At 41.2% G+C, this 27,972-nt stretch overlaps 3 protein-coding genes across 5 annotated transcripts; 1 reads left to right on the forward strand and 2 right to left on the reverse strand.

Moving 5' to 3' along the window:
• Nucleotides 1-898: 898 nt before the first annotated feature.
• Nucleotides 899-6,619, forward strand: tspan13b (tetraspanin 13b). The gene is made up of 6 exons (XM_028398148.1): nucleotides 899-1,124; nucleotides 2,248-2,415; nucleotides 2,873-2,953; nucleotides 4,657-4,770; nucleotides 4,881-4,991; nucleotides 6,002-6,619. The coding sequence occupies exons 1-6, from the start codon at nucleotides 1,062-1,064 to the stop codon at nucleotides 6,074-6,076; spliced, it is 612 nt and encodes a 203-aa protein (XP_028253949.1). The 5' UTR covers nucleotides 899-1,061; the 3' UTR covers nucleotides 6,077-6,619.
• Nucleotides 6,620-11,988: 5,369 nt separating this feature from the next.
• Nucleotides 11,989-14,357, reverse strand: agr2 (anterior gradient 2). Its single transcript, XM_028396349.1, has 8 exons — nucleotides 14,242-14,357; nucleotides 13,781-13,899; nucleotides 13,631-13,694; nucleotides 13,500-13,552; nucleotides 13,308-13,384; nucleotides 12,910-12,973; nucleotides 12,322-12,405; nucleotides 11,989-12,230 (listed from the first exon to the last, which is right to left on the reverse strand). Exons 2-8 carry the CDS (start codon nucleotides 13,890-13,892, stop codon nucleotides 12,181-12,183), a joined length of 504 nt encoding a protein of 167 aa, XP_028252150.1. The 5' UTR covers nucleotides 13,893-13,899; nucleotides 14,242-14,357; the 3' UTR covers nucleotides 11,989-12,180.
• A 1,232-nt stretch (nucleotides 14,358-15,589) lies between these two features.
• Nucleotides 15,590-25,174, reverse strand: ppp1r10 (protein phosphatase 1, regulatory subunit 10). 3 transcript variants are annotated; one of them, XM_028396564.1, is made up of 18 exons: nucleotides 25,145-25,174; nucleotides 24,693-24,978; nucleotides 21,458-21,566; nucleotides 21,125-21,347; nucleotides 20,992-21,043; nucleotides 20,819-20,905; nucleotides 20,604-20,732; nucleotides 20,420-20,525; nucleotides 20,183-20,286; nucleotides 19,967-20,094; nucleotides 19,534-19,690; nucleotides 19,281-19,424; nucleotides 18,939-19,185; nucleotides 18,736-18,811; nucleotides 18,402-18,620; nucleotides 18,193-18,316; nucleotides 17,702-18,073; nucleotides 15,590-17,559 (listed from the first exon to the last, which is right to left on the reverse strand). In XM_028396564.1, the coding sequence occupies exons 3-18, from the start codon at nucleotides 21,562-21,564 to the stop codon at nucleotides 17,408-17,410; spliced, it is 2,427 nt and encodes an 808-aa protein (XP_028252365.1). In that variant the 5' UTR covers nucleotides 21,565-21,566; nucleotides 24,693-24,978; nucleotides 25,145-25,174; the 3' UTR covers nucleotides 15,590-17,407. The 3 variants fall into 3 exon arrangements, with proteins under 3 accessions (XP_028252365.1, XP_028252358.1, XP_028252375.1); XM_028396557.1 differs by having other exon boundaries at nucleotides 21,458-21,677; nucleotides 21,747-24,978; XM_028396574.1 differs by having other exon boundaries at nucleotides 24,902-24,978; nucleotides 25,145-25,170.
• Nucleotides 25,175-27,972: the final 2,798 nt, after the last annotated feature.

Consider the following 27,972-nt stretch of genomic DNA (forward strand, 5'->3'; position numbering starts at 1 on the left):
CAATCCAGTCAGCCATAATTAAGAATACAAATCAATAGACAAATCAGCAGAGTAAGTTTTGCTAAATAATGATAAATATAGAGCATACTTCTATAATTAAAGGTTGTAATGTGTTTATTTCTGCTGCTATAGCACGGGTGTATGTAGCCACTGACTTACTTGTGGAGCCAGCCTCAACTGGTCACAAGCTCTGTGATCTTTATGTGATAAGTAGAAATGTGCAGTATTTCCTGTTGAGTCTGTGGTGGATCTGTCATATTATATAGGAATACATGTTTATTTTATTTTATTTCTCACAATGTACCCCTGACACCGTGTGTGTCTGAGTGACCCACAAAAGTAGGTGTAACTGTGGAGTCAAACAGTGATGAATGATAAATGAGTGGTTTCTGACTGCAGGTCTGCGCAGTCGGTGCAGCTTAGTACAATCTTTCTGGAAAAATTTCAGAGGAAACTACTGGACTTCCTTGTAGCCAATCAGCGGGCCGGATGTCCTGTTGTCCGTCCCTGACTGAGCAGGTGTCAAGTTTACACCAAGTGACCACGTTCACGTCGGAATTTCACTTCAGTTTCCTTCACAATAAAATAATAAAAAAATAAACTCAAACCAAAAAAAAAGAACACATACAGTATTTCTGCCAATGAACAACCCCTCTACTATTATGGCCCATTATTTATATAACGATACAATTTAGACTGCTCTTTTTTAATCACCTAAATGACTACAGCAGCAGTTCATGCATGTTATTATGACTTTGCATCATACTTGTAACAAAGAAGAACTCCTGATAACCTGACACACATCCGCTCCTGCCCTGTTCAAGTCTGTCACGTCTGCGGTGCTTTTACTTTGAAAGTCTGGCCCGTACCACCCTGCGCTCCTCTGTCAGTCCTTGCACTCGACGCTTCTTTCTTTGCAGGTTGGAGCGACTATCTAGCGGGGGAAGCGGAATTCGCCGAGTTATTTCTGGATTTTTTTTCCTGCTGCCGACTTTTTTTGTATTTTATATATATTTATTGAAAGACTTATTTTAAGGATTGTATCGATTTTTCTAGCCGACATGGGCTGCGCTGGATTCACCTGCTCCAAACACTCCCTGTGCGCGCTCAACATCCTCTATGTTGTGAGTATCCAGGGGCAGAATTCACCATATGGATGATTAAAGTGGCGAATTAATGAGTGGCCGCTGCATTTTAACCACCCTGACCGTGTGTAAATACACTATAGGAAACATCCAGCTGTAAACAACAACACACTGATGAGGTCAGATACTGCTTTAATCCATTATTCAGAGTGGTACCAGGATCAGGTAGCTGCTGTAAGCATCACATGAGATAGAGGGGCAGCTTTCTGTTTAATAAGGTGGATCTATTCCGGCTTTATATGTGCTCTTACATTTTGCCGTCACATTGTGGGCAGAGGTGGAGGCTCTCCCCGCTGCTCTTATCACCCCTGCTTTGCTAAGTGACCCTACAGGTTTATAGTAACATTCACTGGGCATGGAGACAGTCCGCCATAATGCTTGTCTGTTCTCCTATATCTCAGCTATTTATTTAGGCTAAGGATATATTACAGAATGTTTTTTTTTAATGAGGAGGCATATTCTCATGAGAAAGATTGCTGCCATATGTTCATGTTTAGAAAACAAAGAGAGAGAGAGAGAGAGAGAGAGAGAATCATTTCTCCCAAGATCTCACATTCGGTTTGTTTTTGGAGGATCCCAGTGTGAAGATGAGTGGGTAACACCTTCATTGTACACATAGTGTGTAATCTTAAACCCCTTTGCCAGTCAGTGGCCTGATGTAGTAACCTTTGTTGAAGTACTGTAGATACTTGCTATTTTATAGCACATGTACACTGATACAAATTAAGACATGTATATAATGCAAAACACTGGTTAGCACTTTTACAGGTAACCTGCTGTATTTGTAGTATTCATTGTCAGCATCATGGAGTGTTTTACTCTGTAATTTTACATTAGTAATGATGTCATTTGTATCACCATGCAGTGCACTAAACTGGTAACCAGGTGAACGATTCTTGGCTCACTCCGTTTGGTCAAAGTCCACACAGACATCATGACAGAACAACATAATGATGCTCCCTTCGAACTCAGAGCAGAGTTCAAGTAGATTACCCTAATGAATTTTCCTGAATTGTACAGGTTTATTACTGAGTTGAAGACATCTGCTGAATATCGAAATCTGTTCAATTCAGTGTATTATTTGTTCGTGTCTGTGCTGCAGATGGTGAGTCTGTTGATGATCTGCATCGCAGCATGGGGGAAGTGGTTCGGTCTGGTGTCCAGTTTCCAGGTGGTGGGAGGCGTCATCGGTGTGGGCGTCTTCCTCTTCTTCGTGGCTTTGGCAGGCCTCATTGGGGCAATGAAGCATCACCAAGTCCTGCTCTTCTTTGTATCCTTCACAGGCTCATGGATCCGTATTTTAAATGATTTATCACTGAACCACTCCTGCTCTGATTCTTTGTAATTAGGTTATGTGTGTGTGTGTCACTAAACCACAAAACCAATCAGGGCTCCAGACACTTCTTTAAATATTCACAGATCCATTGTCTTCTCACTAATTGTCTTTGTTGGTAATGAATTGACCTGTCCTGTTTATGACCCACAAACTGTTTTTAATCTACCACAACAGGATCTGTTCATGCACAGTGTTATGGAAAATCCATTTTCCATTCATGTATGCATGCGCAATAAGATAAGCTGCATCGTGTTTCAGTCAGCACAACCTGCACCTCTCATTCCACTAATGTACAGTGTGGATGGTGCTTCAGTAACACTGACTGTTAGCAGAGCCCTCTGTGCTGTGTAAGCAGTGTGTAATGCTGTTCCTCCTTGACGGTGAAGCTCAGTACATGATCATCCTGTTCATGGTGTTTATTGTGCAGTTCTCTGTATCTAGCGCCTGTTTGGCCATCAACAGTGAGCAGCAGGTAAGAACCTCAATTCCTCCATCATAACATATTCATCTAGACAAATCTAAGAATGTGTAAACCAGGCCTGTGGTTCAAAAAACTACTTTAAACTACTTTTTACATTCACTGCAGGATGTAAACAATTGAAGTATGAACTTAAACCATAGCATCCCACAGACATGTTTAATCATTAAACCCCAAATATTAAATCAGTCGACTATTCAGAATTCCTTGATTATTCCCTGAGGGGAAATTCTTTAATTTCTATTTATGTCTAATACAGAAATAATCATGTAAAAAAGTCACGCTTATTGAAAAGTGGTACCTTTTTTCCACACACTGTACATGACACAAAGCTAATTTATTTAAATGAAGGGACAATGAAATGAAAACCCCAGGTAAAAAAAAGTAGTAGTATCCTACAGACAGTAACCAGCAGGCAAGGCAGCCACCTGTTGTTATCAATTAAAGTCAAAGGTTACTCTTACTGAGCTTATCAGCAGCACTCCATCAAGCAGCTCTTTGCCCCCAGTTAAAAAAAAGCCACAACAACAACAACCTGAAGCATACGCACAACGTAAGACTGGACCGGGTACAGGACAAGTCTCTGACATCCTACCCAATGTGACTCCGTCAGAGGAAGAGAATCCAGGTCCAGGTTTACAAAAAGACATTTTTTTGTGTAAAAAATAACTGAGGAATATTTTCTCTATTGACAAAAACATGTCTTGATATTCATCTGTATAGGCCAGAGTAGACTAAGTAAACAACATCAGTACACCAGGCATGTGGCTGTGCAAAGAAGAGGAGCCTGTCTTTGACTTTAGTGAGTCACACCTACCCCATCAACATTTTACAGCATATTTTTTAATATAAGAGTTTATGTGGGACAAAAAAAGCCAAGTCCAACAAAAGGTGAGCTTTAATAAAGCCACTGACGAATACAAAAACAAACTACCATAAGTACAAATGTCCAAAACAAAACGTAAAAAAGACACAGGTAGATAGAAAGGTAACAGAGGTAGCGCACAAGAACAGCACAGTACGAACAGACAGAGATGAAGAGGAGCACAAGACTTAAATATATGAGGATAGCAAGACACAGGTGAGGGCGGGGCAAGCAAGCACAATGGAGGGAAAACACAATGAGGATACACAGGGAGAACAGGACTTTCCAAACAAAACAGGGATCACAACTAAAACAAGTACACCAAAATAACCAGAAGTACAATAGGAAACTAACCCAACTAAAACAAAGGATCATGACATATTGTATATATTACCAGAGTGCAAACTTTAAATCAACACCCTTTTGCATGTGAAAGAAAAAAGGCATTTTACAATAAATAGATAATTACACGATACTAAAATACGTAACCTAACAGTAACAGTAACACCTTAAGTGTTCTCTGCAACCCCCAAAGGTGTATCCCCCAAAGGATTCTGTATCTTTTAATAACTTATGCTGCCTCCTATGGATCTTTCTGCCAGAACGCCCTCTCCTGGCCGTTCATCATAGATTCAGAGTTCTCTTAAATATCAGCAGACACACTGGTGGACAGAGGATTCTTACTTCTCTGATGCTTTGGCAAAATATTCATAATAGCCCCAATAATTAAACCTTAGGCCCCCTCTGGCTCTGTGACCAGTCTGCTGTGGCTCATTCAGTCCAAGCTGAACAAGCAGTTCTGCTCCATGTGTCTTCTGTCACCATGATACAGGATCACCTGCTGGAGGTGGGCTGGAATAACTCAGAGAGCACTCAGAGGGACGTGGAGAAGAGCCTCAACTGCTGTGGCTTCAAACACGTGGACCCTAACAGCACCTGTGATGCTGTGAGTTGGATTTATGTTCAGTTTGACATAAAATCTTCTAACCCTGCAGTCAGAAGCCATGTGTGATTGTCTTTTTGTTTTCTGTCCGTGTGTCTCTTGTTCTTATGCAGTCCTGCTTCCCTAACAACTCCTGTGCGCCCTGTGCTGATAAGATAGAGGAACATGTTGGAGAAGTTCTCCGTGTGGTTGGAGGTATCGGCCTCTTTTTCAGCTTCACTGAGGTGAGACCTTATACACAAGTGCACAAGTGTGTGCAAGTCTTTGTACTGTAATACAAAGTGTACCAGTAGCAGCAGTAATGACAGGCGTAGCAACATAGCAGCTGGTTTATACAATACTGTGCTGAGCCATGCTATCTCAATAATCAAACACACACTGATTACATTGCAGCCACCTCCACAGTAGGTAAGTAAAAGAAGGGAATAAAATTAGCAACTGGATATGGGCCGCTCAGCCAGCAGTGACACCCATTTCCAAGCTTAAAGGTCACATCAGTACTCTTAATAGCAGCCAACGTAAAGCATTTTACAGCCAAATGTTCTAGTTAGTCTGCCCTGGTAACATGCGTTTTTTATGGTTTGACAAGAAGTACACAGCTTAGTTCAAAATCGTTTCAAGGGTCAGAATTTCAGGGAAGCATCCAAACACACAATTATCCTTCTGCAAATATCCCTCTGTGAGACTGTGAAACTTTGCACTTTACTGCTTCACATCAACAGATCTTTCTTTATCAAAAATGGCTGGAACTTAACACATTTGGTGTGCAGTCCAGAGATCAGTCACCTGTTGTTAAGTTTAGAGTTCAGATAGGACAACAAAAAATTCAAAAGGTCAAAGAATTCCTAAATGCAAAATAGCACACCATCAAACCAAAACAAAGTACAAACTAAAAAGCAAAGAACAGAACCAGGATGAAGGAAACTTCACTGGAAAACAGAGAACACAGGGTTGCAAGACACAAGCAATAAGAGAACCCATAACAAAGACAAAGTGACTGTGAAGGATACTTTTTTTTTAGCCTAAAGCCCATTGCTTCTACTGCTTTACTGTTTACTGCTGTGTTTTAATCACACATTATTCATTCAGGAGGAATAGTAGAATTGTATTATGTATGCTTTGTGTTTGTGTAGTGGTCTCATTGGTATTTTTAGGTAAAGAGAGACTTCTTTAACACAAAACAAGCAGATATTGTGTTACCTCTGATCTAACTCCCTAACTGTCCTCGTGTCAGATCCTGGGAGTGTGGATCACATATCGCTACCGGAACCAGAAGGACCCCCGAGCGAACCCCAGCGCCTTCCTGTAAAGGCGGCACCAGCTTTAGCCTGTCTGCACTGTCTCCTCTCCCTCTGTGGACCTTCTCTGAGATAATATTAGACTGAGCTGTGTTTCCACAGATTGCTGCAGTGATGTTATAACGTGATGAGAAGACTCACTTAATACACTGAGCGCTTGTGAGTGTGAGGGAATATTGTCTACAGCTGTCTGCTGTATATTCCAGATGTATTTATGCAGCCTGCCTGATGTTAACACTTAACACTGTTTTTGTCCTTTTTGTTGTTTGTACCATAAAATAATCAGTCCCACTGAACGCAATAACCACGTTTTGCACATCAATATTTTGTGTGTAAGTATGCACCATGTGTGAGGGGTGGATAAATCTGGAATTTGCTGTTGTTAAATGTGCCTCTGTGTGTGTGTGTATGTGTGTGTGTGTCCTCCAGTCCTCCCGTGTGCTGTGTATTTGTCCTTTTGCATGACTCTTGTTCAAATATAAGCTACTGTATGAGAACTGCATTGATGATTCTGTACATCATATGTCCTTTGTCCTGCAACAATAAAACACTACTGAAGATAACAAGAAAGCTTTGTGTCTTTTTCCTCACACTTAGAATCCCTGGAGCTTTAGACGTATGCAAAAAATCATGCATGTTACTAAATTTAGTTAGAACCAGAGTTGCACCATTCTAAAACAAGTTTATTCATTTTAGAACAGTGCTAAGTGTTTTGGCATTTGATGACGCTTGCAACTTTCTGCTTTAATTCACAGGGTTTTGCCAAATGTGTGGCTTGTGCCCTGGTTACTTCATGACTAATCAAGCAGATAAAGGTTCTAGAGGTGGTTCTGTGTGCTACATTTACATTTGGTAGGTGTTCACTGGAAAAGGTGTCTATGCAAGTGTTAGGGACATTATTGAAAAAACAACATAAAGTCTTCAGATAGGCAGAACATTCTTAGAAGGAAGGAATGAACTGGCAACAACAGCCAAACATCCAGAAAACCACACAAGTCAACTACAGTGGATGACAGTAGGATTCAGTTCATGCACACCCCTGGTTACACTGCAGGACAGAAAGATTCAACTTTTGGACTGATGACAGATGAGCTTTTACCAAAATAATGAGAAAAGTGTGAAGAAGGAAAGAACAGCAGCACATCTATAGTAAGACATGGTGAATGCAGTGTTGTGACCTAGACGTGTATGTCTGCCAGTGGAACTGCTGCTTCATACAGCAAACAGACCCAAACACAAGGCAAAGAGCTAAGAGATTCTTCACCGGCCAAGTCAGTCACCTGATCTCAGCCCAGCAGAGCTGATATTTGCTTACTGAAGCCAGACTGAAGGCGGAAAGAGCCACAAACAAGCAGCAGCTGAAGAAAGCTGCAGTAAAGGCCTCCAAAGCATCTCAAGGGAGGAAAGTCAGCATTTTGTCCATGGGTCCAGACTTCAAGCCGTCTATATGTAATATGTATATAAAAATGATTCCCTAATGGTTAATGCCATACTGTTTACTATATCTTGAGTGTTTCATTTTAAATTGTGTGGCACTTGCCTAAAATAAACTCATTGTTTCAATATCTATGAACCAGACTGCATAGCATACACTTATATCAACCATGTAATTGCTCTCAATGCCAGAAGAGGGAAGCATGTAGTCAATACAACCACTATCAGCAGCATTTAAGACTCAATTCACTTGATTTTCCAGCCAAAACAACAAGTCATGCTTACTCAGTGAAAAAAAAATAGTTATAAAGCTATGAACAAGGTTAAAATTATTCATTAATTCTGTCATTTGAGTTAATCAGCATGTGCGTTAAAGTTCTGACCAACAGCCTTGAGCCACGCTGTCCTTGCTATGTGGAGCTCATTACTTGGGACAATAGCTTTAGCTGAGGTTCAGTAACCAAGCAACAGCAAAAAAGTTTTCAGCGCTGACAGCAAGGACCTGCCCAACCAGGATGTTCACACAGCACACTGCTGATTACACATGAATAGAGCTCTCCCTGAACTATTTGAATGAAAGTCATTTTCTCTCTGCTTCTAAAGATCCTTTAGTTCCTATAAAACATTATCAGTTTCAAATGTGAATCATGTCAAGAGTGGATGGAACAGTTTTTCTAAACTGATCGTATAACATGTCAACAAAAAGCTTATTGTTAGTTTTCTGGCAGACTTCCCAGAATGCATTTCGTTCGAGCAAACTGTAGCCTACTGAGGAAACTTTTGTGCTGTCGGTAGGTGGACACAAACACCACTCCAAATGAATGCTAATGCTGCTCTGTGTGTGCTGCCTGTTAAAAGATCATCCTATGAGGCAGTCATATCAGCTCAGTGTTTTTGTTATAACTGGTGAGAATAGTGAAAAGCAACCGGATTGGTTTGCCTATGAGGAGCAACCACCATATCGCTGCTGGACACTCCTCGACCCTGCAGCCAGCTGCCTCTATGACACCAGAAGATGCCATCAGCCGTGTTCAGTCTGTTCTAAACAGGCAGACTCCTGGAACATACCAGAATTTGATGGCAGAGTGGAAGGACCATGGGCATGATTCTTGAAAAAGCCATACTGACACCGAGCCTGTCAGCACTTTACGCCAACATGTGCCGCTGTCTGCTGACAGTTAAGAGTTCATGTTCTGTAATGTTCCAGAAGGTGATTGTCCAACGCTGCTTGGCTGAATTTGACATGATTCATGGACAATCTAATACTTTTTAAGAGAGACAGAAACAACTGGAGGCTGCAAAGGGACAAGAGGAGGAACTGGAATGGCTGAGGACAGAACTGGAGGAAGTCAGAGCCTCCAGCAATTCAGTCAATAAAATCCTGTTCCTCGGCGAGCTCTTCCAATCAAAAGTCTTCAGCAACACTGTCATTGAAACGTGTATTAGGAGACTTCTGGACAATAGAGATGAGTAATCCCTGGAGTACCTGTGTGAGCTGTTCAGTATTGCAGGCAATAAACTGGAAATGTCCACACAGAAGACACTCATGAGCTGTGTCTCATTTCAGGGTCTGCATCCTTCGGAGTGCGCATTTTAAGGCCGCTTACGTCACAAAGCTGCGCGAAGGCTGTCCCAATTCGCCAAAAGTCGAAGGGTCCTCCAAATGCGTCCTCCTTTTGCCTGAATTCGAGGACGCATCGCTACCATCCTTCGTGGCCTTAAATATCCCACAATGCTTTGCGGGCCTACTTTTTGTCCAATAGTACAATGACGGACCAAGCGAGCGGCAGCGGCAGGAGTGCCGAATTCACATTTAAATGTAAGTACAGAGCAGTAGTTCGAGAGTTTTAAAATGCTAACTAGTGATAGCGGCATTAAAAAAATGAGTTTTATATTTACAAACATGACGTCCTGTTGATACGAGGCGCTGTAAACTAAACGCTTTGATTGAATGTTTCTGGACTGTTTACTGTAGTATAGTATAAAGTATAGTTCACGTGAGGAGCAATATTGTCGTTATTATATCAAACGGTCATTCTGCCTGTTGTCATTTTGTTGTAGGAGAATTGTTCTGTTATGTACAATATTTACAAAGACACAGTTTGAACATTTCTAACTATTTACCAGTAGGCATTATGAAAATGTACAGTTTATTATTTATAAAAATCAGCAGAAAATACTATTCACAAAGAACATATATATAAATGTTTGGCTGAGCAGGAGTCCTTGGTGCTGCTGGACTGGATGATGCCACGATGAAGACCTTGGAGTCCTCTGGCTGTGAGTGGGACATCATCTGGGGGAGGGGGGTGTCTGTCTCCTCTGTCCACCACATCGTCCATCAGGGTTTGCAGAGCTGACGATCGGCGGCTGCCATGTTACTAAAGATGTTTTTAAAAAGGGCAAAAATAAAAATAATAACTTCCACAGAGCGGCTTCCAACGCAGCTTAAAATATGAAAAGCTATAAAATATGTATCCTCACCCTCCAAAGGTGATGATGGTCAGTACACCTCCTCCAGGACAGACAGCTGGTCCTGCAGGGAGCCCCACTCTCCTCCACCCAGCAGTAATTCTCTGGTGTAGTGACAGACCTGATGCTTAATGACACATTAAAGCAGTGCTTTCAGGGTTATTTGCAGGGTTCTTACACATTTAGCTATTTAATTTAAAGTATTAAAATTACAAACAGACCCTGTATCAAGTCTTACAATTGAATAAAATATAAATTACATTTAATCATATTTGTCTATCTACTGGTTATATATCTAGCGTTTGCTCAGTAACTGGTATATTAATTATGATCAATAATATGGTTAAACAGCAGCTTACCGTCACCTCCCCACTGCGCTCTCCCAGCCTGAAGAAAATGAGCTGTCACCGGTTTTGCTGCCGCTGGAGCCGCCTCTCCTCTTCCTCCAACAACAAATAAATATATTAAAATATTCCAAATTTCTAAATCCACACTGTTGTCCCGCTTGTTGTCTAGTCCGTGTTGTGTCGCTGTCGCTGCTTTTGTTTTTCCCGGGGCAAAATTTATGACGTCGCGCCACAATCAGGAAGTGCTTTGAAGGCCAGACCGTCCCATTTACCAACGGTGGAGGATCCTCCGGAGGAACAAAAACAACCCACATCTTCTCTACGTGTTTGTCAGACTGGCAGTCGATATGACATATGACTGTAGCCGCACCACACAATGACAGTTCGGCTTGTTGCTGTACGAACTGCACAAGTTAAGGATCCTTTCATCGGAGCAGCTCTTTAAAGGCCTGAAGGACATCTTGCTAGAAGCTGGAGACCTGTCCTAACCATGGGACTTACCTCCACTGAGGAGCTTGCCAACAATATCAGGACACTGGTACCTCAACAGGCTCCTTTTCTCCTCTCGGCGGACTTCACAAATCCAGACCCTACCTGCCCCAAACACCCCAACTTGATACCACCCTAAACCCCTACGCTGCTCCATTCACCACCAGAGTTTTGTGAGGGTGTGAGTCTGTGCTTTAAGCTATAGCTATATTATATTATATATGTTATAGCTATAAAGCCTAAGCCCACATGAAATCAAGAAAACAAAAACAAAGAAAACATCAAATAAAAAACACAAAAAAACTCTAATAAAAAGTCAAACTTAAAATCTTCATTATTATTATTATTATTGTATAATGTATGTTGCTTGTTTATTCCCTTCCTCTTTTTCATCCTCTCCTATCTTATCTGCCTCTTCTTTTCCACCTCCCCTTTCCACTGTCTTGAGGTCAGGCTCAGGGTTTCTGTGAAGCTCCTAGAGACAATTTTGATTATAAAAAACAAACAAGTGTCAACATTTCTTTAATAGGTTTTAGACAATAGTACCATGTTCAACTGACTAGTGAAGAATATAAGCAAGACTCTGTATATACAATATAAGAAGATTGTGTGCCAATAAGATTACAGTCATTACAGTGAGATGCTCTCTGGCTTGAATCCAAAGACAAGTCAGCATATGATTTTAAACATTAAAATATAACTATAGTTCAATTTAATTCAGTAAATAATTAACATGGTTCTCTGTGCCAATGGTGTTGAATCTATATGGGATTTTAAGGTTCCTGTTTGTAGGTGATTCAAAACTGATTAAGGCATTTAAAGGAGGAGGTGATGCCCAATCTTATACAAACATTGTTTTGTCTTAGCCAAGCAGTGTGTGTGTACATATATATATATGTATATATATATATATATATATATATATGTATATGTGTGTATGTGACAAGCTGTCACCTCATACTATTTTGATAAGCCTGACAAACTAGTTGCAGAATGCAGTCAGGCAGCTTGGTCTGTTCTTTTTAGCAACCTAATACTTATACACTCACACTTATACTAGACATTCATTTAAAATGGCATGCCCAACATAGAAGCTAACCATTACAGTAGTTTCATATTATTTAGGAAGTAGAAATGACAGAACAGGTTGTTGGCAAATAAAAAGGCTGAATATCCATCTGTAATGTATGAATGATTTCATATTTATTGACACTCAGATGCACACAGCAATATAACAAAAGGAAAGAATAAGAAAATGAATTCAAAGAGTAAAACATTCATGTGGAGGTGAAGAAAGGAAACATTCCAGTGCTTAGTTCCATGCGTAAACTGTAGTGACAGCATGTTGTCTGTAATGACGGCAGACATGGAGATCACAGCTCAGACTTCAGGAGCTTCTTAGCCTTCTGCATGTTGGTGACCACTGAGGAGAAGGAGGAGGAGAGATCCCGTTTACACAAACAGACACAGCTGGCACTAAGCACACCTCACGGTGCAGTTCGTCACACACTTACAGAGTTTGATGTCACTTGGCTCATAGGCATACAGGCGGTTGGAGTAGCGGCCAGTGATGTCGGCCCTCACGGTCATGCTAGGGTCTGTGAATTAGATAGCATGAATATAGGAGGTCTGCATTCTATTCTACTGTGTGTTTGTTAAGCATGAATGATTAGATTATTGGAACCAGTGTCAACAATTTCCTACAATTTCAGTATTTGTACATTTGCAGGGAGCACTATAGAGTCTAAGGCAGGAAGATCACACCTCTTTGACTTTCCATGTGCACACATGGAGAGCTAAAGGAAGGGTAAGCATGCTTCCTTGAATTTACAGTGAAAACACAGAAAGCCTAAGGCAGGGAGAGCACCATTCCATATGTACACATTATCATGCAGGGAATGTATGGAAAGCCTTCGGTAGGTAGAGGACACTTCCTGACCTTTCTATGTGCATCAATGGAAGGCCTAAATCAGAGAGAAATAACACCCCAACACCTTTCAATGTGTTATTTGGAAAGCCTAAGGCATATGTGTGCCTCCACAGGTAGTAGCAAAGATCCTTTTTCTATAGAAGAGACATAGAAGCTTTGAGTGATGTCTTACCAACAAATAGGATTCTGGGAACATACTGTCCATCAGGAGAGAGATGTTTGTCTGTGGTTTCATACTAGAGATGAAAAAAATAAACATTAACATATATGTTCAGCTTTTAAAGGCTCTCTAATGCAACTTATTATTTATATTTTATTTCCTGGTTCCTGGTCTCACAAAAGGCATTTATGTCTGGCTTTAATCACTGGTGCTCAGTCACAGTAAATATTGCTATAGTTGTGGGTGTGTTGTTTACTTATGTTAACTCGTAGTAAATAATTAAAAATATAATGTGAAACAAGCAATTTAGTAAAATTAATTAAAAAGTTGTTGGGATTCTGAGCTGCCACACAAGCAATGCACATATAAAACACTTCACTTAATGGGATCTGAGAAGACCTCAAACCCACCACCAGATTGATGACGACAAAGTCCTCATCGAGGGTTCTCTGGATGTCCAGGTCCTCGGAGAAGATCTTCTTCATTGCTGCAGGAGATAACACATTTATATTGTGCACAGTTTGGGGCAGCAACAGCATGTGTGAAAGTGATGTCACAAATGAGTAAACAAATGAAAGTCAAACACCAACTAAGTTTCTTACCCAGGCTGTGTGGGCAGTCCTCCAGGTGAAAGATCACCATCAGAGGCTTGTTCCTTAAACATAACCATCAGCAACAGTGAGAAACAATGTTAAACCAATATGTTCATATCAGGGTTGGAACTGTTTCTTACTTTGACCTGGACCAGTAGAGAGCCTCCTCGTAAGTCTGAGCCCAGATCAGCTGATCACCCCACCCTGGACACACATTAAATAAATCAATTAGACTCAGCTTTACCTTTAGCATTGCACAATCATTCAGCCTTAGTTAGTAGCTCACACACCTCTGGACATAGTCTGGGGGATCCTCTTGCCGGTCTTTGGGATGTAGGATTTTGCAAAGGTGGTGGACATAGCCACCAGGACTAGGAGCACAGACAACACTACCTTGATCATCTTCAGGCTGAAAGAGAGGACAGAGACAGCTGAATCACACATTCCTGTTTATGTTTCCTGACAGGCAGGAAACAAGACACATGCAACGCAATTCACACACAGCTCCAACTGCCACCTAAAACAAGACGGTCAGGATACACTGTCATGCATGAAACATCTAAGAAGCTATTAGAATCTCTGATTATACAGCAGTGGTACAGCCTATAGGAACACAGGGATCATTATCTGTAGCTATTTTTTAATCCTTTAAAAATAACTTCAGGCTAATTTGAGAATGCCATATTTCTGTAGATTGGCATATCAAACGCGTGTTCCTCCTACAGTTACAATAGAGTATGCCGCCTCATACCTTTTTCCCCCCGACTGGACAGATGCACCGCTGGACCGCAGCTTCAGGATCTGCTGAGTACCTAGAACCTTACCTGTGCCGTATTTAAGCACCTGTTCCCCCGAGGGCACGCCCCCTCCACTCCGCGCTGTACCGGAACGCCAAGGTGACGTAGACGCTTTTGTTTGCAAACCAAACTTGATTTTGAAAGTGAGGTTTCCGTGTGTATGACTAAAGACATCCTGGTGTAAGACCATGACAGTAAACACATTATGTAGGCTATATGTACACATACATATATATTGCTTTACTTCCTATAATTATTAAGGCTATATATCACTATGTGTGCCAATAAGAGCACTAAATTATGACTTTTGTATATCTATTATAATAGTAGTGATGACTTCTTCGGGCGTGTGTTACAGTGAGATGCTGTCTGGCTTGGATCCAAGGACAGGTCAGCATATGATTTTAAGGAAGGCGATTTAGAGGCTGGGTGATGATTGGTCTCTTTGTGATTGGCTGAGACGCAAAGGTACATTTTCTGAAGCTGAATTCATGCAGACTCTACTATAGAGCCACCACACCACATGTTTTAATATGCACATTATTAGATTTGTGTGCGTGTGTATGTTCGTCTGTGTGTTCCATCTCCACGCATTATGAGTGTGTCCTGTGAGCTGCATGCAGCAGCGTGTTCCGCTTTTCGTGCAGCCGTCAATGGCAGCTTTGTTTAGGCCCAGGCCGCAGCAGACCTCCTGATAGCCGATCCTCCTCCCTGTGACTGAATCGGTCCTTTATTCACTGCAGCGCTTTCTGCATCCTGGAAGAGCAACGTCCAACCGTCCAACAGCGGACTCGCCCTCCCTTCTGCACACAAAGCTGTGGCTGGAATACCTGCACTCTTCGCTCTCACCGATTCTTTATATTCCTTATTATGGCCTAAGATTAAAAGTCGATTTTTAATATTTTTTAGATTTTTTTAAAGGAAAGTTTATGCCTGTTAAACGGCCTTATTAATGGATCATAAGTAATAAAGCCTATCCTTAGAGCAAGAAATGGGTTGCCAGGTTGGGAAAAGCCTCCCAACTTTTTCTCGTTTTTAATACCTATAAAACTGCTGATATAATTCATCACAAGACTTTATTCACAGTGATAATAGATTTTTTTTACACTGAATTCATTAGAAAGTCAAAAACAACGGTCACTTTGTTAATGAATTTAATTTTTTTATTTATTTATTGCTGTTCTCTTATAATGAAAAAAAAATCAACAATCACAATCCATGCAATCACAGTGACCAGATTCCAGTGGAGGCTCTGTCACATGACATCTGTTGCTCAACTGAAAGAGTTGAACTTCTGTGGTCTTTCTGTTAAGGTTTAAATAGCGAATACACATATTGGACATAATGAATGTGTTAGGAAAGATCTGAAGTGTATCGCAGGTGTGGAATGACTGGGAGGACTAACATTCATTCACATTTTTATGTTCATGTTTGCAGTTGTAATTTAAACAGTGAAAACATATTAAAAATCTTTAGTCTTCATTAAGGTCTATATATTTTTGGGGTTAGGGTTGATCTGACCCTCCTACTCCTCCCTGGCAAAGTCCATTTCACACTGCATGTTAACTTTTCTCCCATGTGTTACTGTATGTTACCCACACTCACTCTTAACATAGTCTTTGACAATAAATACGTTTTTGGTTCTACTAACCACCAGGATGTAGACGTTTAATGCTGAGGTGTCCTTAACCCTTTGCTCTTGCTGTATCGCCTGTCACTCCCTGTCTCCTTGTGTTGTCACAGCGCCACAGTCAATATTTGCACTAAAGGGCCGGGTTAAAGACCAGTCCTATTAACATTTCTCATTCACCAGCTGCACACTTGCCCTGCCCTGATATCACGGAACTGATGCTGACAGACACACATACACTTCTATTGACAGGCCCGTTCAAATAGGATGCATTTCGCTCCTCTGAATTAAGCTGTTAACAAACACGTCACTTTCAGGCAGCAAACGATGAGAAAACACAGCGCTGCTTATATTTGGACATTTATTTAATACACTGTGTACAAAAAAACTGAACTGAAAAAAATGTGTATGAATGTGCTCTGTATTCATACAAACAGTTCACACTGACAAAAAAATCAGAACCCATATTAAAAAGGGCCAATGTTCAAGTTGTATCAAAAAAAAAAAAAAAACAGTGGAGGGAGCAACAAAAACATTACATTCTTACAGTCCCACAAGAGACGCAAACATTACTGTTTTCACAGAAAACACTCAGTATAGGTGACCCATAACGGGATTCATGTTTCCTATCTGTAACACTGACAACACAAACCCCTCCTGGGTTTTTAGGTGAGTACATGGAGCAGCTGCTTTTCTGACCATGATCATGGCATGTCATCATTGTCGCATCACATACACACACACGCAGGGAAAGCTTACACGCTGATGTTGCTTCACCATCACATCTCCACATTCAAGGCCTTCGTTAACTACATCAGCAGATTTCATTTCTGCATTCATCTCTGGGAAAAAAATAAGCAGTTTTAAAAATGACTTTGTTCTTTTTCAGGCCCATTCTTAATAAATCCTAGATGTGGCTAAATAATGTTGGGCTTCATTTTTATAAAGTGCTTCCTGAACCTTTGTGTCACATCTAGTAATAATCATGAAGGAAGAGAGACCCTCTCAGACTTGTCTACAAACCTTACTGATGACGTTACACAACCACAGGAAATATGAAAGCAATTTCACATTTGGTACAACATCCACAAATAAAAGGAAATTCAGTCATATGGAAAGCTTTCTGCGGAGTGGGACATTTGGTCGACCATGTTAACAGCATGGAAAGTGATGAAGCAGACAGGCAGGGCAAAGTGGTGGTTTGTTTCAGTCTTACTGTTAAAATGACGACAATAAAAACACAGTCCCATCAAGTGATCGGCCTTCGTAAGGCTTTGAGACCCTTCTTGAGTCTTGAGACTTTCTTGTGTTCTATCTTTGTTCTATGTCTGCTCATGGATTCACGTCAGTCACCTGGAGCATAGGGCAGAATGTCACTCTTCCTATGCTTATATCTTAAACAGCAGTACCGACACCCGGCACTGAACTGCTCACAGCAAATGGCTTTCCAGTGCCCAGAAGTTCAGTCAGTTCCAGAATGATAGCATCCTCTAGTGTCCGTGCTGGTTGTGTTGGTTGTTAGCTTGGTAGTTGGGGGGCAGAGGTGGTCCGTTTACACCAGGGTGGTAGAAAGCACAATTACTCTCGTACCTGCAGCTTCCCTTCATCATGAAGTGACGACACACAGGCCTTTTGGACATATCTGATAGGAGAAACAGCATACATTGAGATTTTCAGACTTTCATACTTTGTATTTGCAATTTAAGCAATTTTCCCATTGCAGGACAAATAAAGGTTTTCTTAATCTTAATATGCATGCTGAGCTAATCCTTAACACCATGTACCGTTCATGTTGTTGTGTCCTCCTCTGGGGCCTCCTCGTCCTCTGCCCCTGAAGCCTGGGTCTCCCCCTCCTCCTCCTCGACCCCGGCCACCTCGGTGGAAGTGACCCCCTCGGTGGGGTCCTCCTCTCATGGAGTCATCTCCCCAGTAATTGCCGTCACCTCTGCCCTGACCCATCGGCGGCCCCATCATGCGTGGACCTCCGCCGGCATTGAAAGGTGGTCCATGGTTGTGAGGGGGTGGGGGGTGGTTAAAGCGGGGGCCACCTGGAGAGGCGTTGGGAGGGTAGCCGTTCATGGGCATCTGCATGTGCATGTTGTTCATGCTATTCATATTGTTCATCCCTGGACCATGTCCAAGTAGGCCTGGGTTGACTACAGAGAAAAATAAAAGTTCAAAACCATGGACCAGAACAGATGAACACTGTATTGTATGTATGTATTGTATGACTGGACCAATATTGTTGTAAAGTGGAATAAGATGCTGGGTATACCTGGTGGTGGTCCGTTCTGGTTCTGGTTCTGGCTCTGCTGCAGGGAGCCCAGCAGCTGTTTAATCTTGTCAGAGAAGTCAGGCTGCTTTATCAAGTCTTCAGTAGACTGGTTACCAGAGGCACCCTGCCAGAGACAACAGATATTAGCTATATGCATCCATCTACAGAGTCTCACAGACCAAAGAGATATAAAGATGCTGCCTACTAACCATGATGGACGAAAGCAGTTCCTGTACATTAACACTGGGAGCTACAGGGTTGTTGACAGTGTTAGTGGCTTGTGGGCTGCGCGAGCTGTTGCTCAGGTTAACCATGAGGTTGGCCAAGACAGGAGGCAGCTTGGAGCTCTCATTCTGGCCCATGGCAGAGCCCTGTTGAGATGTGGTGTCCATGGGCTCAGCATAGCCATCGTCCATCATAGAGGAGTCCTGTAGTGAAGACCAAACCAACAGTTTAGCAGGCTAGTTACAGATATAGGGAATATAACAAATAAAACAAGCTGAGAGGGAAGACAGAATGTGTGTGAGTTTTGGCTAAACTTACTTCATCCAGTGGGATGAGACGAGGAGGCATGGGTTCATAAGGCTCTGGATCAGGCTCATGTGGACTGTCAGGCACACTAGTGATGAAAAAGGATATGAAATTCTTAATACCATCTTCCAAAGGACAGTTTTGACTCAGTTTAGTCATAAAAATTCAGATTCATACAAATACTAGTATAGAGCAGCTTTTGCCGTCTGCCATACCTTTCTTTGCTGAGGAAGATCTCCTGCAGGATGCCCATTTCGCGGTCTCTTTGGGTGAGCTTCTCTGTGCTGTTGGCCCCAGGAATGACAAGACTGCCAGTCAGTGTCAGGGGTCTTGGGGGTGTCCAAGGGACCCTTTCCTCCATTGTGTCATGGGAAAGTCGACGAGCCATCTCAAACGTCTGCCTGTCCATCATCAGCTCACGTTTGGCAGCCTCGCCAAAGTCTTTGATCTTGTTTACGTTGACTGTGAATTAAATGCAACATAAATGTATAAATAATTTATTAATAATGTTTAGCTTCTTTACACAGCACCTAAAAGTTAGGACACACGGGCCTTACCTCTCTCCGTTTCATCCAGATCAAAGTAGAAGTAATGTTTGAGGTGATCATCTTCAGCCCAGTGAACAGTCTTCTTCTTTTTGCCCTTTTTGGTTAAGTTTTCTTCTTCCCCACGTGGTTCTGCCAGAGCATTAGGCTTCTCACCTACAGATAACAAGCAGTGTCAAACACCTTGTTTATAGGAAACTATAAAAACACAAAAGGAAGGCCACCATCATCAAAAACTGTGTAAGTGAGCTTGTAAGGGCTTTACCGTTGTCTGAGGCCTCTGGGTCCTCAGAGGGAACAGGAGTCCCAGGCTGCTCTGGCTCCTGGTTTTCATCAGTAGCATTGCTGGAAGCAGCAGTTTCTGGAGATGATGGCTTACCAGAAGAGGAATAGGCAGAAGGTTTGCCATCAAATGGACTCACCTGAGGACAAAAGCAGAATAAGAATGAATGCCTTATGTTCTTGGAATCTCCACCTGCATATGAAGACAGATATTTGGATCCCAATGCAGCTATTTACAACAGAAAATGGTACTGAACACACAGCAACACCTCCCATGATCTCATATAAACTTCTAGATTTATACTGAGTACTTTGACTTGAAAACTTGAAGAATAAACAAAAAACAGGAAAATATTCTGAGAATGTTTTAAACCAACAGCAGCTACAAAAATGGTGTTACTTCTAAATCTCAGTACCTTATTGGTTGTGGGGGAGACAGCCTTTGTATTAGCAGCTGTACTAGCTCCGGGTTTCTTCTTCTTGATCTTGATCCCAGGCACTGGAGCAGAATTCAGAGCATCTAGGAACCCTGTGCACTCAATTGCTGCAATAAGGACACACAACAACAATAAGCACCAGAGCTACAACAGAGTTAACAGCTTGACTTTACCAGTAAGTGTGATTGAACTTACGCTGTGCTGGAATGAGCTTCACTTTGATCTCTTTGGCAGAGTTAGAGGGCATATTTAAAGGTTTGTACTTTTTCTCTAGAGGTGGAGCATCTAATGGACCAGAGCTGTTGGATTAGGATGATAACAAAGGGAACATGTTAGTACAATTGTCTGCCACATGAGGGCACTAAGGTGTCAGTTGCATGACAACACCGCAGGATGGTGCTGTATTCACAGAGATGCAGTGGACAGCAGTACCTTGGCCTCTTGAGAACTGGAGGTTTGATGTTGTACTTGTCACCTAGAGGGGGGGCAACCGGTGATTTTTTAGCTGGGGCTGGGTGGGTAGGTTCCATGTCCAATCCTACAAAATGCAACACACATGGATGAGCAAGGAGAATTTTAAAAGTATTCAAAACAAACAGCATCAGGTTCATTTTACCTATGGAGCGCATCTTTGTGTGGCTGGGTGCATGAGCCTTAGGTTTCTCCTTCTTCTTCTCCTCTTCTCCACTCTTTTCCTTTACATCCCGCACTACCATTTTGCTCTCCTCCTTCTTCTTTTTCTTATCTAGGAGTTAAAAACAGAATATGTTACAACTTGATGCCAGAAGAAACATCTGAGTATACGTACAAAAAAAAATGTTATGTCTGTACCAGCAGGAGAGCCACTGCTTGAGACGCTTTGGGAGCGGATTGTAGCCATCCAGCCATCTACGAGCACAGCTGCCAACTTTCTCAGCTCTAAGAACAAGAGACAGTAAGATCAGCAGTTAAACACAATATTCTAGCTATACAGAGTTTTGATCACAGATGCAATATCAACTGACCCTCAGTCTCTGCACTTTTGCTCAGCTGCTTCACCAACTTGGCAGTATTGTTCTGTGAAGGACAAAGGCAATTTAGAAGATGCAGATGTGTTTCGAGAGGAAATGTGTCACAATGTATCAGATGAGAAAATACCTGCTTGAGGTGGTCTACTTTGAGAGGCAACTTCTGCAGTGTGAGCAGGATGAGCTGAAGCAGGGGGGTGTTGTTGGTAGTTTTGGAGTAGGTGAGCCAAGAATTAAGCAGTCTGTAGCCACCAACTCTGATAAACCTGTTAAGAACATCATGGGATTTCGTCTGCAGCAGGATGTTCAGGTACATACATCTACTGACCATCTTTGTAGAAGCTTTCATCAGGCTACAATGGGGAAAAAGGTGTAAAGATACCACTTAATATGAAATCTATAACCAGTTAATCAGTTAGCAATAAGGCACAAAAATACATCATGTCAAATTCCTGCTCCTTACCTAAAAACTTTTGGGACTCCCTCCAGACTGCGAAGCTCTCCATCCTTTCCCAGGAGACCCTCCACACCTTTTAATATCTCTCTGGGGTCCACAGGTCCCCCCGCCATATCTGAAACACACAACAAATAATCAAATAATTAATCATACGGCAACAAGACAAAGCTGTATTATGTTTTCATTTTACACTTTCTATTGTTGTGAGTTAAAATGTATTACAGTGCTATTAAAATAAGACTGTTTTGCCAGGTAAAAAAAGGACTTCCACGGAACAGAGTCAGTTAAAGTTTTGGACTCAAACACTTTGTCACCTCAAGAGTCACCTCTCCACTAACCACCATCCACAATCCTCTCCGTTCACTAAATGACAACACCAGCCAGCCCACATCAAGGACATTCCATCAAAAAGTGACACCGACATCTTAAGCCAACACACAACTCTCATCAGATTCACTGAAACGCAACATCAAAACTGCCAAAGTGTGTTACATACAAACAACTTGCAGTCCTCCTGGAACTAACCAATCTGACTTACTTCCCAGTAAGTCATTTGAATGTCAAATTTACAACGAAGAGAGAGCATCACCTAGAATCATGGCTGACATGATGACATACAAACTGTAAGTACAGACATCAGCATTATATTCCTGCCACACGGCACTCTGTTGCTCTGACAAACATCCACAGTACTCGATGGCTTCGGTGTGGTGCCTCATACTTGGGATGTTTGGAGTGTTTCATAGGGCCAACGTGACAGCACTTAATCAGGGACAAGGGTGGGACACTGTAAGTTGAATGTCTGATCTTTAAACGTTTACTTGGAAGGACAGGACATTCTGATGTGCTCTTAATTTGTGTGTGAAGAAACACTTTTCATTTCAGTTCAGGCTGATTTAAGTCGGGAGCAAAGCAAAACAATTCATTAAAACATCAAATTCACTACAAACCAATCCATCTTTTTATTTTATTGAAATATTAAAAAAATGAAACCTCTTTGGTACTCAGTGGCTGTTATTACATTCTTTTTCTACATGATCTGATAGAAATAGGTTAAGGTTGTCTTTAAAGTAACACTGACCAAAAAGGATTTTTAAGAAATGTTACTGATAATGATATAGATTTTTAATGGCACATCTGTCATAATCATTGTCATCTGTGCAAAAACAAAAATCACACATAAAAGTTAACATCAATAATATTCTGAATAAAACTCTTTTAAATATTGTTATCTGGTAACAACAATATTGGTAGAGATTCAGGTCATATGCAACTAATAAAATGTGATTGTAGATATGTATGAAATATAAAATGCTTGGAAACTGCTGGATTAGTTTGTTATTATTCATCTGTGCCCTTAAAAGTGTGATCAAAGTGAAGTTATCACTGCATTGGCTTACTGTGTTTAAATTATATTACTGTCTTTGTCAATTATTGCAACCAGAGGGCATAATTCTGAACACTTACTGCCATCTACAGGTTAGTTCATGTCTGTACACTGCCACTGTACTGTTTCTTGTAGTTACATAGTATAGAATGAAATACAAATTAATAGTTGTTAGTGCAACAGCATGACAATGACCAGAACTGTCACAAATAAAAAAATCATGATTGTTGGATGTTTCATAATTTAACTTCATTTTTTTAAGTATACGAAAAGCGGCCGACAATAGGTCAGTTGGCCTGTTTGGATATCATCATTTAAATTTTAAAAATAATCTTGACTAAAGGTCATATTAATATCCCAAAAGGAGTCATAATATGACTGCTTTGATCGATTCCTATAAGCATGCACTCATTGTCCCACATTTGAATATGTTATGCCAATGTATAAATTCATGTACAGAACTGCAATTTTGGTGGAAATCAATTCACTGGAAATGTCATGATGTGAGGAATCAGTTAGGTCTTACCCGCACAACTGTTGTAGTAGAAGTTTTATAAAGTCTCAGACCTCCACAACACTGCAAATAACCCAATTCCTGTAAATGTCACAATTGTTACACATATACACAAAATCTGTGTTAAACATAACCCTGGTTCCTGGTTTAGGTGGGGAGAGAACATCAACATTATTTGTGAATAGTCATAATGTAATGTCACACATTACCCATACAATATGGAAAACGCCATTATAACGGAACTCAGTGACAAGAGTCATCAATGAAAAATATTATTTCCTGTATTTTTATAGGGGTTATGTAACATCAGATTTGACTATGAGTAAAGCATCAACATATATTGACCAAGGAAACGCTAAAGGATTCAAATAACAGTGTAAGACGCCCTCGGTTACATAAGGGCACTTCTCGATACTATAAAAGGCTTGTGCTTTAGCTGACATCTGTCACAACAGAGAGTAGGCCTGTTCCTGCGGCTGAGCTGCTGACAAAGGGGAGGGCTCTAGATGCAGACTACTAATCAGAGCCCTCCCTCTGTTAACCACTTCGACGACTATCCCTTCAGAAACAACAATGGCTCTCACAGCAAAGACCGTGCAGGCTGCTATGAAAACAAGGCGACGAGCAACAGGAATCAGACAATGCGATGGGCAGGAGTCTATGCTTGTTCTGAAAATACTCCCAAGTGTTGATCCGAAGAAAACACGTCTAGCCCCCTGAGATGTCCGAGGACGAAAAACAAACCACAATCAATCCACCACATTAGTCAATCCCGACTGTTTGTGCTTCGAAAGACCACTTCGCGAGTCATCCTGCAATCTTTATCCGCAGATTGCCGAGTACATGAAGCGGGATTTCGGGAAGTCCCTGCGCTATAATTAACACATTTCTACACATAATAGTACCTAATAAGATATGTCCACAATCCTCAAACTAACGCAATCTTTATGTATAGATTGCAATGGGTGTTCGTTCCGTGGAGCAGCCCCTACAAAGCAGAACTGGCAGGCAAAAAGTCCCGACTTCATTATCTGGAAATGGCTCTCTGTGCCTACGGCAATCTTTATGAATAGATTGCTTATGGTTATTTTACGAATTTACTTTACACATTTACTTTTATTTGAGCTATTCGGCCATTCCGTCTCACACACAAAGAAACGGAGCCTTGTGCGTCCGTCCACTTTCCTGTGTGAGCTCATACTATGTCTATTTTTAAATTGTTTTCCAAGAACTAAGCTAATTCACGTGCCTGCTAGCCAGCTACCGCTAGCTAGCCTATTGTCTACGACTATTTTCATTTTGATGAAACTCGATTCAATTTAACTTCAAAATCAACTTACTATTGACACTATAGATCCTCAGCGTCTCGGGTATATTATACTGTGCTTTTCAGGCACTTATATCTCTTATTTCATCAATTATATGTCGTCAACCTTCATGGTTTAATATCAACTTAAAGACTTCTTATGGGTGGGGCTGTGATAGCTAAATGCTAGCCTTCCCTTCTGGAACAAACTGGAGGCAAAAATAGTAATCAAATGTCCATTACTTGAAGAAAAAATATGAATTTGAGTAGAGTTGTTCAAAGTCCTCGACGGTTCAGTCTTCGGCAAAGCAAATTCACACCTGAAAAACACACAGAAAACACACATTTAACTGCCTGTTAAATATTCTCGCCCTTAATCTATACAAAAGTCTTTGGACGTTTTTTATACATTAGGACTAGTTTTCGCATTACGAAAAAGGACAATTCGTTGAAAATAAGCCGCACTGCATTTCTGACTTCACTTACCTTTGACCAAATCCAGGAATGAGCTGGAAGAGGAGGGTCTTAGTTTTTATACTGCGTGACGTTTTTTACGTCACAGGCACTGTATTGCTCGCGTTCCACTGAAACAAAATGGTGGATAGCTGTCCTTTCTTATCCGCTCAAGGGCATAATGGCGTGTCACCCACGTTACTTTGAATTACTATGTGAATTCACATTTAAAGTCTTGTATTTTTGTACATTTAACGAGACATTTAAACTACAATACACTTTTTGATAACGCAGCTACGTTTCAATTAGTATTTAATTTTTTAAAATAGGTAATAATATTTCTTCAAAATGGCGACTGTTTTGTCCCACTGTCACACACGTCACTCTGTCGTCACACTATTTTGAGAAAAGTCTACACGGTCTACACCCACTTGAGTACGGAAGCGTATTGCATTCACTTGGGTAAAAAATAAATCCTGTTTTTACTAGAAATATGTTCTGTTTTTACGAGTAATGATTTCTTAATGTGATAAGAATTCTGCGGTTAAAGTCTGCAGGAATTTAACCGCAGTCCTGAGCAGAGAGAAGAAAGCACTTACATTAAATAATATATTAGGAGATATATCTAAAAATTTAAAGAAAAGGTTAAAGATATACTTAAAAACATCGTATTTACATTTATGTAAAGGATTCCTTCTCACTATTCTCGAATTCCAAACTCCAGTCCAGTAGATGTCGCAAAATGCACCTTAAATTGGTTGCTGAACTCCCAAAAGAAGAAGGTCTGCAGGAGGCCCACTCGCTCAAAGGCTATGGTCGTGTTGGGTGCTAAACTAAAACGCTAAACTAAACCGACCAATTTTCAAAGCAAAGAAGACGACAGTATACTTGTGCTTGGCACTGTCCTGTTATTTACATCCCCTCGAGCACATAAACAAACATCAGGATAGTCTCTGGCTAAATTACAAAGTCCATATACGATTTTGGGTGGCTATTTATGTTATTGCAGCTCCAATTGTAGTGTAGAAGCCATATATTGGTGATCGGTTGTTTGTCTATTTGTTAGTCGGGTTGACATGGTGATGGGAAATATTTGCGTCACGTATGTGTAGGTACTCACTTTGCACGTTATTCCCGGTCTCATTCTTTTGGTTTACCAGGGCTCTAGAGTGCGACCATTTTGGGCGCACATGCGACCTAATTTCTCAAAGGTGCAACCAAAAAATATCAGAGGTCGCACTGGTACGACCAGAGGGAGATACGTTCTCCGCGACTCTCAAAAGTCTCCAGCAACAGACACACATCAGGCCCATATTGTGGTCTAAACCAATCAGAGACGGTGAAGGGCGGGACCTCCGTGTGTGTGTCTTTGAAAACGTGTCTGCTGCGGTCAGCTGAGACCGAACATTCAGAGAATGACGCGGACATATGCTGCACAGAGCTGATGCTGTGTGATAAAGCTTGTTCCATACTCCACGAGAACAGAGAGATATGAACAAAGTTCGTTTCGGCCCGGACTTTTTAAAACGTGTGTGCAGAACTCATACGACCCTCTCACTGCAGCGCGCAGCGCGCACACACACAGACAGACCGGTATTAAAGACGTTTAGTTTAAGTGAACATACAGCGGAGGAGCAGGAAATGTTGCAACTATGCGGGTTTTGCTAATTTGCTGTTGACCTGAATGACGGGTGATAACGAGCCGGTCATGTTCAGGGAGGGGGCGTGACGTGCGCGTAGCATTATAACAGAACAGCAGGTCTGACGGACAGTGTTATCTGACCTGTGAGGTTCATCCATGAAGGCTGAGTCACTGACTGACAGCAGTCAGCTGGTTTAAGGAGTTATAGTACATGGTTACATGATGAACACCCATTTAAACAGTATTGTTATTATCCTGCTATAGTAGAGCATTGTCTGCCAGTATGATGTCTGCATACAGCTAAAACTGTAACAGAATGAAAAGTCTGTCAGCTGGAGCTCAGCTTTAGAAAGAGAGGAGACAGAGAGGAAGAGAGGAAGAGGTGAGGAAGATGAGAGAAGAGATACTGTAGCTGCATTAGAAATGTGTTGAAGAAAACAAAATATATATCTCAATCACAACTATTAAATAAATAAAGGTGTATATGATTTTAATCATTTTTAATTCCCATTGCCAGATAGATAAGTGAGGAGCAACAGCCAGAAAATACAGAGAGAAAGCAAACAGGGAACTGAAGAGTGCTGTATGAACTTTGAATCTTCATTATGGATTTCTGACAGGCAGACCTGTTGGCTGGTTTGTCCATAATTTGAATGAGTACTCTCAGTACATGTATTTATTTATTTGTATTTACCTGTGTTCATTAAACAGGGTCCAAAGTCAGTTTAGGATGATATGTGATTATTAAGCCCGTTCATATTTCCTAGACATCAATTTTTGGACCTCAGTATTTCTAAAACTTTGGCTGCAGCCCTGCGAGGCCGTCAGGTAAACAGTGGATGTAGCTGCAGATGATGAGAGAAGATGAAAAGAACTTCTGCGTTAGGATAGGTGTAAGTTAAGGCCTGATCGATACAATATATGGACAGCAATTAAAAAACAAACTGCTGTGTGATGTGTGATGCGGTGCACCTAACTTTTGTGCCGGTGCACCCAAGAAAAAAAGGTTAGGCGCACCGGTGCAACCAGTGCAAAAAGTTAGTCTAGAACCCTGTTTACAAGTTTCATTTCCGCAATGCAGTGCTTCATTCTGTATAAAACCTCTTTATTGTTCCTTTTACTGTCCCCTTTACTGTCCCCTTTACTGCACATATTCTGGTTTTTATTTTTCTTAGCGTACAGACTGATGACATATATCATAGGGGGATGTGGAGATGGC

This window comes from Parambassis ranga, chromosome 2 (assembly GCF_900634625.1).
Source record: "Parambassis ranga chromosome 2, fParRan2.1, whole genome shotgun sequence".
Lineage (NCBI taxonomy): Eukaryota > Metazoa > Chordata > Actinopteri > Ambassidae > Parambassis > Parambassis ranga.